General features: G+C 51.4%; 1 protein-coding gene across 2 annotated transcripts in view; it reads left to right on the top strand.

The window, feature by feature from the left end:
* Positions 1-11,269, top strand: part of ZNF831 (zinc finger protein 831) — a 93,795-nt gene extending 82,526 nt beyond the window's left edge. For both annotated transcript variants that reach the window (XM_008248825.4, XM_051835056.3), the window contains exons 5-6: positions 5,677-5,837; positions 6,495-11,269. In XM_008248825.4, the coding sequence (XP_008247047.2) occupies positions 5,677-5,837; positions 6,495-7,307 (974 nt within the window). In that variant the 3' untranslated portion in view covers positions 7,308-11,269. The remainder of the gene's footprint in view (positions 1-5,676; positions 5,838-6,494) is intronic.
* Positions 11,270-14,243: the final 2,974 nt, after the last annotated feature.

Below are 14,243 nucleotides of genomic sequence, written 5' to 3'. Positions count from 1 at the left end.
GATTTCATCAGTTTGCACCCACACAGAACATAAAGTGTAAAATACTGTTTCAGTACTAGTTATAGCATTACTTCACATTGGACAAGGCATTAAGGACAGAGATCCCACATGAGGAGTAAGTACACAGTGACTCCTGTTGTTGACTTAACAATTTGACACTCTTGTTTATGGCATCAGAAATCTCCCTAGGCTCTAGTCATGAGTTTCCAAGGCTGTGGAAGCCTTTAGTAATTGCAAATTTTAATTGCTAGCGCACCGGGCACCCTTGTATGGCGGGAAGGCCCCTGAACACTTGAAGCGCAGGTCAATTAGTAGCTGAGATTGCTACGCCCTTGGCTGATTTGCGGCTTGCTTAGAAGGGGGCTCGCTTGTAGCCCTTCCTCAAAATGTGGGGTCTGCGGACTCCAAATTATGGTGTTTTTCATGTACTGAGGTAAGCGACAAGAAATGTATCATATCACATTTTCTGATAACGATATTTGAGAAACAGTTTATTAGCATTTTAATAAGGCCTGGAGCTTATGGCATGAGCCCTGTGTACGGTTACAGTGTGAGTTTCATGGCGTTTCTTCTCTTCATGTTCTTCCTAATTATTTTACAATTTCCTATAGCCTTTTCAAGATAGCTAAATTTAAAGTTGCTGTAACACTTGAAGCGGTCTCTTCCTCGCAATTATTTCTGAGGGAAATTATTAAAATCGCAGCCTTTAATCAGGGGAAGAACAGGAGGGCACAGAGCTGTGATGAGTGATGGGTCTCGACTAAGAGTCCGTAATTGGGTCAGAGCGGGCGGCTCTCTGAGGATCGCAGAAGGCGGTGGACGCAGGAAGGGATTCAAGAGGGCCCGGCTGTGGCTGGAACAGGCTCGCGCTCTGGGCTGCAAAATTTCCCCGGGCACTACTTACTTTTCGAAAAAGGCCATTCATTTAAAATGAAGTTAGCGTCCTGCTTCAATAACCCAAATTAGTTTAACACACTTCAGTGACATTATTTGGACATTTTTCACAATTATTAAAGATAACTCACTTTTCCCTGTAGACTGTAAGGTCAAAAGTGAATTAAATCATTGGATTTTCTTCCTTGGCTTTCTCAGATGAGTCAGAAGCTATTGGTCAAATGTGCACATGACCTTTCTGCCTCAGCTTAAGAACCCAAACAACCTGTTGGACAGACATTTGGCCAATCTGATTATTTTCCTCTGTACTAATTGATTTTACTTCTTCATTGAATTGAATGAATTGTCTGGTTGCCTTGTCACTGTGGGGACAGAGCTAATCCACTTAGAGTGAGCACTTGTGCTTGGCAAACTTTGGGACTACAGATGCTTTCATCATCATTGTGTGTGTGTGTGTGTGTGTGTGTGTGTGTGTGGTTTTGCACAGGTGAGCGTGGAAACGCACCTCGGATCCATCCATACTCTCCATTGCTGCTTCCACTGCCCTGTCAAGCCCGCTCCTCTGGCTCCTAGCGCACCTGGTTACCTTGCAACGCCACCCCCTCTCACCTGAGTGAGTCTCCAGGCAGCAGCGGCCCCTTTGAAGAAGGCAGGGGCCCTGCCCGCTCCTTCCCTCCTTCCCGGTGACCCTCGGATGAAAATTCACCTCCTGCTGTGGCCGCTTATTCTCTGCAAGATCTGAGTCCTGCTGACTTCACCTCCATGTTTCTCCCTTCCCTTCCTCTGCACACCTCCTTCCACGCTGCCATCCGTCGGGTCCTTAATCCCCCACCTCCTTCCAACTTGGGCTCTCTGCCTTTGTTCTCTCTTTGGTTCGTCTTTTGACAACCGGCTCTTTTTCATCCTGGAAGTCTCATTTCGATGTCACCTTTTCCTCCACTGTATAAAAAACCAGAATTACCCCATTGCTCCCCGAATCACGCCCCCTCCCCCATTGCTATTCTCCGTTCATCGTGGTCTCTGGGTGCTCACCCTCCCTGGACTGCTGGGTGCTTCCTGCTTCTGGCCGCCATCTGCGCTACCCTGGCCATTACTTTCTCTACTCTCTGGCCTCTGTCGATTTCTTTCACCGCCCCAGCACAGCTTGAGATCCTCTTATGGCTCTGATCACTCGCCTTTGCTTCCCTTTCGTCGTTAGCAGCACCCACAGGCCAGGGCACCCTCCTGTTCTCAGAAGGCCCTCAGTGCCTGGCCCATTGAAGGATCCCAGGGCATGTCTGTTGAACAGATGAATGGAATTCTAGGAGCTCGGCTGTGTGTCGTCAGAAAACCCTAGCACACAGGTGGCCCGGGTCACCTGTGAATTGAAGGGAAATACCAGTTCCTTTCCCAAACCGTTGTATTTCTCCGCAGAGCTTCAAAGTTGATTTGCTCAGCTTGGTCATCTGCCAAGCTAGCCCTCGAGTTGGAAGGAGTAGGTCTGATCTTCTGGAACGTTGTTGCTGTGGATTCGTTCTGAGAGGAGGAGTGTGGTGGGAGCAAGAGGCGCGGAGTCACCACACAGACCCCGGGAGTCGGGTGAAAGCGGGCCTGAGGCGAGCAGCCCGCAGACTCATTTATTTCAGTTGGTGTAGCAGCTTATATAGCCAAGGCAGCCAATCTGGTCAAGGGGCGGTCTATGCCCTAACCAATCACAGCCTGTTGCCAGGCAGGCTCCGTTTCCAGGTGGGTTTCAAAGCCATTCCTGAGTAACTGATGCTCGCTTGCCAGCGGCCATCTTGGTGTGGCCTTCTCATTCCACCACAGAACACATTCATGAATCTCCACTCTCCTCTGAAAATGTAGGCATCAGCACATGGGTGATGCACGCAGAGGCACGCCGTGAGCTGATGCCACGCTGGAGGCAGCTGGAATACAGAGGCTGGGTGCTAGCTGACGGAGCAGACCCCCGGGACTCGGTCTGGGCCTAGCAGTGGGGAATGCTCCCCCTTCTCCCAGACTCAGTCACTTATGACACCGGGTGGGGCTGAAAGCAGGACGCTGGTCCAGCAGGGCGTGCGGGGACTAAGTTGTACATGGCGGTTGACCCAGTGATGAGTACTGCGGACTCCCCTGCCCCAGGAGCTCCCCCAGTGCCTCCCACAGATGCTGACCCGTGCATGTGGGTGGCCCCGGAGGAAACACCGCGGTGTTTGCATGGAGCAGGACACCCGAGGCTCTGCAGCCGGGCCTGGGGTTGGCAAACCACACCTGGAGAGAGCACCAAGTCGCTTGTCCGTGCTCGTCCACCAAGTATAGGCAAATGTGTCCGATTCCCACATGAACACTCTTCCAAGCGTCTGTGTGAAATGCAATTCAGTGGGAAGTTCATTTTGATGCAAAAGTCCCCCAAATCCATGCGTACAAAGAAGTCTTTGTAAAGTTCATGGAAAATGCCTATTATGAAAATTCCAGGATTTTTTGACAGCCAGATAAACTTTAATTTCATTTTCCACCAACTCTGGAGTACCTTGTGTGTCTCAGGAAACCCTTTACCACACTCAGAGGAGCAAACGAAGCAGAGGAAGGCTTGCTTTCTTTTCATTTTTTATTGTTTCTTTTCTGTGTATTTTTTGTTTCCTTTTTTTTTTCTAGCAAAGGAATTTTGAGGAGAGACCGTAGGGCAGAGCCAACTTAAATAACAAGAACCCGTCATTAATATTTCCGGAGATAAAAGAGAACGTGTTGGAGTTGAGAGCTAAGAACAGGACCGTGTGGAAAAGGAGCCTAGGAAATGAGCTGAGAAAACTGAGAACATGGGAGCAGAAGCAGCGGTGCGGGGATGTCCCCACAGTAACACAAAAGGTCAAGGAAACTAGGAGAAAAGATGAGAAGAGCAGAGGTCTAGACCGGGAGGCCCACCTACCGAGTAAGGACAGTTCTAGAAAGAGAAGACAAAAAGAAAAAGAAGTCGAGGCAATCCGTGTCAGCTGTGGCTCTCTACGACAAGACCGTCATCAAAAACTCTGTATTCTAGGCTTGAACATTGTGAAGGGGGTAGGTTTTCAGTGTTTTCACGACAAAAAAAAAAAAAAAAGAAAAAAAAAGAAAAGAAAAGAAAAGAAAAGAAAAGAAAAGAAAAGCTATGCGAGGTAATGCATGAATTACTGAGCTTGATTTAGCCATTACACAATGAACACATACTTCAAAACAGTGTGTTATACACGATTAAAAAAAAAAAGAACTTTATTTTTGCAAAACAGGACATGATTCAAATAGAAAGGCTCCCGCGAGCTCTCAGTGAGTGAAGCTGTCGGGGGTGGGGGGAGGAGCCCCCGGCGTGGGGAGCCAGACGGTTCCTCCCCGGGACCGTGACCACCGCAGCTCCAGACTCCTGCCGCTGCGGCTCGCGGAGCGGTGTCTTCCGTTCTGGGGGAAGATGACTTCCAGCTCACAGGGCTGCACCCAGACAAGCTGCCAGTGTCAGCCAGCAGTGTTGTCTGATGCACGCTTTCTCATGAGGTTCCTGGAAGTTGTGTGTTAGGAGGCTAAGCCAGGAAAGAAGAAGTTGGGGGTCCATGAACCAAGAAGGAGGTACAGGCAGTCCCGGGCCACAGCAGCTCCCGGGGCGGGGGGCAGCTGTCCTCCGGAGCAGTTCAGAACAGCTCAAGAAAGCAGCTTCAAAGGAAATGAGCCGAAACCTTACCCAGCCGGGGAGGGGTTGGGGAGTGGTTTTAGTAATAAATCCACAGGATACTAAGCAAAGGGAAAAAACCAAAATAATTATTAATTCCAGGGAAGACAATTTTGGCAAGAAAGCCAATGAACTCCTGGTGCACTCCATGGCTCAGTGGGTGAAAGGCCTGTTCCCCAACACGGCACCGTGCACGCTGAGTGCTGGCTGCAGTGTGGGCTCAGTCCTGCTCCGGGGTGGTGGGGTGAGGGTGGAGGACCTGGGAGGCGCATGCGCAGGGCTGGTGTCCCCCAGAGGAGTCCGAGGTTGTTGTCCAAACTGAGAGAAAGAAGTAACCATCAGGAAGGAGAGCTAGAAGCACGGTTGTTGTCAGTGCAGGAGGCAGAGAGCGGAGGAATCCCAGATGGGGAAGTGGGGGTAGGCGGGGCTTGCTGTGTTTGTGCAAGCTCCGCACGTGTGACTTGAACGGATGGAAGCAGGTTTGGACGTGGACCCAGCGCTTCTGGAATGAGATCTGCGGATCTCACCTGTGGATGTGGGCTCCCTCCCTGGAACGCTGAGCACTTTCTGACTTGGATTCTGGGCCCCTAGGAGAAAACTGGAGGCGGGAAGGGACGGGATGAGAGAAGGAGCTGTGGGCACCACCATGCGGCCACAGCCAAGCCCTCCCCTCTGCCCCGCTGCCTGCTGTCTGAATAGGGATCGAGACATGGTTGTCTCTGGGGTGGCCATCTTACAGGGTGCAGAGCAAAATCTCTACTCTGGCCATGTGACTCAGCGGCCAGAGAATTCAGGAGGACCCCGAATTAACCCAACCCCCTGTGACCAAACAGGTGATTGCGCTGGGAAAGAAAAATTTTACAATGGCTGCAATAGAAGGATGCTCCTGTTTTGGGAGTTGGTTTGACAATCTCCTCCTTCCTCCGCAGGAGTAGAGACGTTTGTTTGAGCAGGTGTGACTTGGTGGGGGGTACATGATGTTCCCGCACACAGCCCGTGAGACGAGGGTGAGGGGCGCAGAGGGGCCATGCGGGCAGGGACAGCCTCCTCGGAAAAGACGACTTATTTTACAACCCCAGATGTACAGAAATGTGCTTCCCTCCTTCCAGGACCCAGTGTGCCAGGGGAGCCACCTTGTGCCACCTCGGAACTGCCTCTTTGCTGTGGGGATGAGGAGAAGGCGGAAAGCAACTGTGGACAAATCCCGAGAACTTCTGCTCCTAGCTCGAGTTCAAGGGCTGCCCAGGAAGCGGCCAGATCAGCCGGGAAGGTGGGCTGCCTGGACTCACGGCCCCCGTGTCTTCTGAATGCTGTTGTGTTTGGCACGACTCACTCGGATCACCTTTTGAAGGGCCGCACCATGAGTCCACCAAGCAGACAAACACGCGCACACATTCTTCACCAAGAGCGTGGGCAGCTCCACTTGCCCAACCACTGGGATGATTTCCGAGGGGCTGTTACAACTCTTAAGCCAGCACATTAATAATGTGTATCTCAGCAGAGCAGAGGCACTGCCATTTGTGACAGAAAACCACTCCCGGGCAGAGTGCAGGACCACTAACACGCAAATCCAGACCACGCTTTGCAAAACGCTAATCTGTGAAGTACCACAAAGTGGTGCAGCCACTTCACCAGCTCAGGCCTGGCCGGCTAATTGAGCGGTTTTGCTTTGAACAAAACCAGATAAAAACACATGACAGCCCCAGCAGCCTGTTTTGTAGCAGGAGGAGCATCATTCCAGTTAATGCACCAATTAGTTATTAATGGAAACTGATTGAGGACATCACATTGGAGATCACGCTTGATAAAGAGTCATTAAGACTCCAGGACCTTGTTTGTTCCCAGAGCTGTGCTTCTGGCCACGTTTTGCTTTGTACTAATTAACCCTGATTTCCCCCCACTTACTTTGCTTTGCACTTTGTTGCAGGCTCTTTCTCCATCTGCCGGCGAGCCTGGTGACTGTCGTCCTCTGCAAGCTGACGCCTGCCTGGCAGTGGCACAGGACGACCTTGTGCCCCAGGGCAGAGGTCTCGACTCTGGGGTCCCGGAGACTCAGCCGCTGCCCTCCCTGGACCAGGTCCCAGCAGACCCCGTGCCCCGCACTTGCTGGGACACCCCAGAGCCTTCTTCCTCTGGACCCGATGGGGCTTCTCCTTGCCATGCTGCTGCTACCTCGGGGTCCATCTGTGCATCTCCAGGGGCAGGAGCGGCTCCCACCACCATGGGCGTGCGCAGTGCGGAGACACAAGACCACAGCTGGACCGCAGGGGAGACTGACACGCAGAGCGCCCCAGGCCGAAAGTCTGCAGCAGAGAGCGCGTCGCACTCGCCTCTGTCAGGCAAGCCTTTGTCTGAACAGACGAGTGCAGGTTCAGCTCCGCTGGGGTCAACTGGAAAAATTCATCGCAAAATAGCAACTTCAGGATCCAGTTCCACTAGTCTGTACCAGGAGGAAGGGAGACCCAAGACGTACTTTCCTTCCAGGGGCCAGTGTGGGTGTGGGGAAATGGCGACCCCGGGCTCTGCTTTGGGAAACGACGCTGGGAAAGGTCAAGGACCTGGATTAGCCGCTGGGAAGGGTTCTGTGGTTCCTTCCAACCCGGGGCAGCCCGCAGACGTCCCCGAGGGGCCTTGCAAGAGCTCCCAGAAGGGGAGCTTGGAAGGAATGAGGAAGCAGACGCGAGTGGAGCTGAGTGACACCAGCAGTGATGACGAGGACCGACTGGTCATAGAGATATGACGCTCTCGGGCAAGGACGGCTGCTGCGGCCGAAGGCTGCTGGTGCTTCCCGAAGAAGCGTCGCCGAGCTGGCCCGAGGGCTGGCTCTTTTGGTGAAACTTGCACAGATTGCGAAAGCCATGCGGGGTTCTTTCCGAGCCAACGCCAACCAACTGCAGCCCCTCCATTAAGCCACACTGACCCCCAGTGCCACTTGGGGGCGCCCCGCTTACCAGCAAGCGTGCCCTGCAGAGTGGAGGTGCCTGGCTTCCCCCACTCGTGAGCTCAGGGTTTGCTTCGAAGGCAGTGGGCACCCTTGGGAGAACTGAGGGCGCTTCAGAAAGAGCTGGGGTGTGAATTGGACAGGGAGATGCATCTGTGCACGCTGGAGACAAAATTCAGATCCCTTCAGAAACTGACATTTGGGGGGAAATATTTTGCCCCCCGAGTGGAAGCTGTACATATACTTCAAGACGCCTATGTGCTGCGGAAGTGCTGGTCCTCTTCAGTGTTGTGCAAACGGTCAATGCTCATTTACGGTCCGGTGACATGAGCACGTGCTTACCCTGTGCCTGGTGCCTTTTCCGTGGAAACCCGTGAGCCTGTGGTGCATACAGTTCCTGCAAAGGATCTCTGTGTTAAAAGCTAATAGAACAGCCTCTCTGGAACGAGTCATTCTTCTTGGAGGGGGAAAATGTCCCTTATTTTCCTCTGATTCTCTTTGTCATGTCGCGCTCCTCGCAACTTCAATTAGAGGGGTACACTTCAGTGATCGGCACCGCTTAAACCGATGCCTGCGCGTCGTGGCGGGAGCCGTTCGGATTTCCTGCAGAAGCTTCAGGAGACAAAACTAATTGGGGTTTTGATGCTGTTTTACATCTCAGTCATTTTATTTTGGGGGCTTGGTGTTACTTTGCTGTCAGATTCAATCAGCCTCTGTGTTGTGCAAGTCAGAACAGCGCAGACAAAACTCCCTGGTACACCAAGCAGTGCGCCCCTGGGCAGGGGGAGCGCCGGTCTACTCGCCGGCTGGTGAGTGAGGCCTCGGGTTTACTGCCCCTCTCTCCCTCTCCTCAAACGGCAGAGGAAGGACGTAACAGAGGCTTACGTTGCTGCATTTCAATACAATTTTCTATTTGCTTTTGGTATGATTTTTGTACAACTAGAAATTTATAGCCGAGCTCTTTTGGCTTCACTTTGGCGCAGTGGCGTTCATGCGGCATCCTGCACTTCCAAGGCGAGGCCGCGATGCGAAACATCGCACACCGATGACCACGCTGTAACAAGTCCTTGCCTGTGACGAAGCACAGTCACGTTTCAAGTGTCTTTACGTGGATTCTCCCGTTTTAGCGTGATCCATAGAAAGCTTCAGTGCCAGGCCAGCTTCCCGTCGTGGCTTAGCGGACGTCTGTGGTCATTTCGAATGCACTTGTAGATGGCCAAGGGATCGCAAGCCCAGCCAAGGAAACCGAAGAAGAGGGGTGAAAGGGACGTCTGGCATTCACTCAGTGCGTTTAAAACCAAACAAAAGTGATACAGCGATTGTCTGCCCTGTGGAGCCGGCCGTGCGCTGTCACAGGAGAGGCAGTGCGGGCAAGTGGAGGGAGAGAGGTTGAAGTGCTGACTGTTTTGCACCAGTTGGGAACCCTTGTTAGAACCCTCTCTGCAGTTCATTTTCCCTAAACGAGAAGGAGAGAATTGGGCAAGATGGCTGAGTGTGTCTCTGGGTTCCAGTCCTTGTGAGAGGGGGCGGTCAGAGAGGAACTGCCCCGCCCTTTTCATTGGTGGACACAGTAGCTTGGAGATGACTCCCATGGGAAGCCATTGTCCCCGGGGTCCTGCATACAGAAAGCTTGGGTGGGGGACAGTGATACTGAAGCTTACACACCCCCAACCAATAATTGCAATGAAAAACATACACCTAGGAAAGCGCCATTTAATTTTTTCCTGGGGTTTCAGATTTGGGGGTGTGATCACCTACTGTGTAAATGTCGACTCGTTTACAAGTTAAAAGCAAACAATAGAAGGCTGCATGTGAGTGGGAGGAAGCACACCTGCGGTTTGAATGGGCTGCATTAGCAGGCATCGCTCAGGGGAAGGACACTATCTTCCAGAACCTTCCTTTCTGCCTGGCTGAGGGAGTGTCAGCCAAACCACTGGACCCCGAGCAGTACGTCATAGCTCCAGACCTTCCGTGAGCCACTGTTGCTGGCTCCACATCTCAGCCTCAGTCCAACATGGTGGAATGTGGACTCCACGTCCCTTGTCTTACAGAAGTAGGCAGGTGGCCACTCAGCTAGTGGGTGGCCATGTTGGCAGGTGCATCTTGCTTTGTATCAACAGGAATCTGTGGAAGTGATATTTCAGTGAATTTTCTTAAAAAATAAGAAATGAATCTTGCATGACCCTAAGGAGAGCTAGCTGTTGAAAATCATCCAGAGTAAAGATTATTTTTAAATCAAGAATTATTTTAGAAAGCAGTGAACCACAGTCTCTGGTTTTATAAACTGTGATTTTCCTGTGGGCTTGCTTAAAGTGAAATGCAATATTTTAAGGTCACATCAGCAACCTGGAGCCGAGTTTCGGTTATGGCAAGAAAGTGTCCGTGTGACCGACGCATGGCTCAGCTCCTCTGAGAACAGCTCAGTGTTCTGGCACGGACTTGAATCCTTTGCCGTGGTCCCGGGGCACGGAGTGCCAGTGCCACGACCCATGGCGCTCAGGACTGACCAGGGCCACTCTGCCCACTCTCGGCCACGACTCACTGCCACGGTGTGTGGAGGAGCAGGATTCCCCTCTCCCATGCACGACCTCTGCTTTGAAATGACTGACCCTTAAAGTCGCGTGGGCTTTGATGGACAACGTGATCCTGCTTGTTGTGTGCAGAACCAGGCCTCCCTCTTATCGGTATAACCTGGAGCTCCTGGCTGAGCCAGCACCCCTGGGCTCACACCTCTCGGTAACCAGGAGAACCCACGGTTCATTTGACAGCCTATCACAAAGACCAGGGAGCGTATTTCTGAGTTCTACTCCAAACACCACCAACAGCATGACGGGGAGCCTCCCCCACTCTCGTCCTCTCTCTGCTGCCGCTGAACCTGGGAGAGTAGCCTTCCCAGAGTGCATTGTGACCACCGGCCTTGGTGTGAGACAGAAACGCTCTGCAGTCTCTTGCCAAAAGTCCTGCGTTTACATCCATTACCTGGAGTGATCACAGCATTCGATTCTTCCCAGCACAGAAGTTTGCATTTTGCTCAAAACTTGCCGGGTGCAGCAGATTTTTACAGTTATGGAAACGGTCATCATTATTGCAATGTGCTGCTGCTCACCCCGCATCCCCCGCCCCCCACCACCCGGCTGATTTAATCTGGCGAGAAGCCCATGGCCCGCTGGGCTCCATTGGTGATGCCGGGCCCGTGGGCGGTGCCGGGCCCCGTGGGCACCCCTACTGTGGGCGGTGCCGGGCCCTGTGGACGGTGCTGGGCCCCGTGGGCGGTGCCAGGCCCTGTGGGCGGTGCTGGGCCCCGTGGGCGGTCAAGGTGTGGGGCACTTTCCTCACTGCAGCTGCTGCCATTTTTCACGCCAGGGAGACACCTTGGCTTTTGAAACACTACATCCCTGGATATTTAAGCACAACTTCTTGTCCTTTTCTTTCAGAGCTCACTGAATCCAGGTGCAGGGCCTAGGAACCCCGTGTGCTCGATTTCTATCCGGCCTGATTCTTTTCACCCATGCGTTGTACTCCTGTGGGAATAGTCATGCTTCAGGCTGGAGACGTCTGGAAGACAAGAGCAAGGGGAATCTTTGGCCTCTGCCCCTGGAGCCCTAGAAGGACTGAGTCTCACATCACAGTTGGCCGTTCCTGACTTGCTACTCTGTGGATTGTTCATAACTGGGGAAGTAGCTGGCTTCCTGGTTGTTGAAATTACTTCTTTATATGGTTAAATTATTTTGTTTTGATAAAAATAAAACTTAAAAAGAAAATGTCTTGTGTGTGTTTTTTTAAAGATTAATTTTATTTATTTGAAATTCAGAGTTACAGAGAAGGAGAGGCAGACAGAGGTCTTCCATCTGCTGGTTCACTCCCCAAATGGCAGCAATGGCCAGGGCTGGGCCAGACTGAAGCCAGGAGCCAGGAGCTTCTTTTGGGTCTCTCATGTGGGTGCAGGGGCCAAGCACTTGGGCCATCTTCTGTTGCTTTCCCAGTCACATTAACAGGAGCTGGATGGGAAGTGGAATAGCTGGGACACGAACTGGAGCCCTGGTGGGATGCTGGTGTCACAGGCTGCGGCTTTACCCGCTGCACCACAGTGCTGGCCCCTTGTGTGAGTTAACATTTTCACCATCCACCACAAATAATACCAGGTCCGAGCTGGACACGTGATCATTCCCGACTAGTTGACCAGACACCCTGTCTGCCATATTGGTATCCCATTCCACTCAATACAATGATTAAGTGATGGCAAAGTATCACATTTTTTTCATGGTTTTCTTTTCTCACATGCCTTTTTTGTCATTATCTGCCATATTTATAGTTTGCAATTCAGAAATAGATCCTTAACTTCTTCAATGTAGCTAAACTTTGAAGCCACATGAGGGCACTATCCACAGTGCAATAATGCAAATTTTTCCCCTTGGAATTGACATTTAATATAATTCAACATCAGAGAAGGCATCCTTAACTCAAAATTATAGCTTGTTATGAAGATCATGCGTGTAGTCCTTCCAAGAATAAGCAGACATATTTCACAGCCCGACACAATGTTCTTCTTACATGCACGCACCTCTTGCAGTCACCTGAAGTTAGTGGGGACACAATGCATTGGGAGATAAAGTGGAATGAGAATATGGAAGGAACAGAAGCACTAACTGATAGCTCTTTTTTTTTTTTTAAAGATTTATTTATTTGAAAGGCAGAGTTACAGAGAGGCAGAGGCAGAGAAAGAGAGAGAAAGAGAGAGATCTTCCGTCCACTGGTTCACTCCCCCAAATGGCCACAACACTTGAAGCTGGGCCAATCAAAAGCCAGGAGCTTCCTCTGGGTCTCCCCCATGGGTGCAGGGCCCGAGCACTCGGGCATCCTCCACTGCTTTCTCAGGCCACAGCAGAGCTGGGTCAGAAGTGGAGCAGCCCGGACTCAAACTGGTGCCCATGTGGGAAGCTGGCACTGCAGGTGGCGGCTTTACTCCCTACACTACAGCATTGGCCCCTAACTGATGGCTCGTAATAGCTCTTTCCCCAACTCATCAAACTGCAATCGTAATGAATCCATTATTTCCAAACATCAGTCATTTGAGAATCGTCTTAATGCTCCTCTCCAACATGCCGCATGTGGGTGTGTTGTTTACCTAATACTTTTATTTAAATTATCTCCGTGTTCAGGAAGTGATGATTGTCCCCAAGCAGCAGTATATTGTAAAATCTCAAGTTTAATTTGCTCATTAAATATATTTTCCCAAAACATTAAAAATCATAAAAAATATTAGCAATTTTTCACCCATGTAGCATTTGAATGTCATGTTCAGACCACCAGGGTCTGCCCAGCGCCCTTGGGAGCACTGAGCTAATCTAAGAGGCACACATGTGGGCAGCTTCTCCAGTTCTCTAGTTCCTGCCTCCATGGTTCCCCAAGACTACGGAACTGGTGATCACATGGACACATGTAGACGTATCAGGTAAGTTTCTTCCATGAAACTTCGCAGTTGCATAATTAGCGTAATCAAAGGATTGGCAAGGGAAGAATCAGACAACGTCTCGTTGCGTAAATGGGCTTTGTCGCCTTGTTGGTGGGTGGGTGGGTGGATGAGGGCAAAATGATCTTTGTGGATAGCACAGTCGGGTTCCTGTGGAACCGCAAGTATTGCCATTAGTTCTGCGGCAAAGACCTGCGTCCATACTTCTAAATTAATTTGGCTGTGCTGACAACCACAGAGAGCGACTTTCAAGTCTCCCGCTTGGTGACAGCTTGTGGGTTTCTGGGCTGTGGACGTAGAAGGACTTGCTCCTTGGCGTCTGGGACCTTTGTCTCCAGCTGTGACAGATGTCTGTTTTCAGTTTCCTTTAGTCTTTGCCAGAGGCCAAGCCAACAGCCTTTATGATGGCGCATCCTGGGATTAGTCCATGGTTCTTCCAGCCCAGAGAGGGAGGTGAATTACTTTTCTGTATAAATGCACGAATGAATAGATTCCTGTAGGGAATCAGTGGTTTTGTGTGTGCAGCATCTGGGACAGAGACACCCAGCCCTATCTCTGGCCGCAAAGATCTGGCTGCCTTCTGTTCATACATTTTCTGCAGTGGGGCAGAACACAGCGGGACTGGGGCTTCTTGGCTCCATCATCAATGAAAAGGCCAGATATCCAGACTTGTTTTTGCAACATGATGTGCAAACCCCAGTGCTAGGGTCCAGCTCCACAGATTTGCCCTGAGGAGCCTCCCTCCCCCACCCAGGAAGGACACATGGAGCACCTACTCAGGAAGTCTTTCTCTTGTTAAAGTATCGGGGCAGACTGGCAGCAGTGAGCTGGGGAATGAGCAGCTACGTGTGCAGACTGGAAGCAGGGCTGCTGGTGCTTCATCTGGGGTCCTTCCTCGCTGGAGCCGTGCCTGGCTTGTAGCAGGCGTCCGTGCCCATTTGCTAAGGAAACTCGGGGAACTGCCCCCCTGGCAGTCACGGCAGAGAGGAGGAGTCCCGAGAAGCAACCTGGCCCTGACTCCCCTTTTCATAAGATTCACCTTAGGAGTGAACAAGCAATCTGGAGAAATCCTCGTTTCTACCACTTTCGGAATTGTGCCACAATTTCCCGTTCCTTGCTTCATTTCGTTTTCCCAACCGGTGTTTATCGTGCACTCAAGGCTGTAGCAGGCATGTGAGGATACAGCGGTGAGAAAGACATTCGAGATCCAGACAGCGTCAGTTCATAAACCAGGCAAGCAAACACAAGCAATGTGATTTCAGACG

Source organism: Oryctolagus cuniculus, chromosome 11 (assembly GCF_051225735.1).
Source record: "Oryctolagus cuniculus isolate XC-2025 breed Fujian yellow rabbit chromosome 11, ASM5122573v1, whole genome shotgun sequence".
In the NCBI taxonomy this organism is placed as follows: Eukaryota; Metazoa; Chordata; class Mammalia; order Lagomorpha; family Leporidae; genus Oryctolagus; species Oryctolagus cuniculus.
This window is presented reverse-complemented; position numbering and strand designations above follow the sequence as displayed.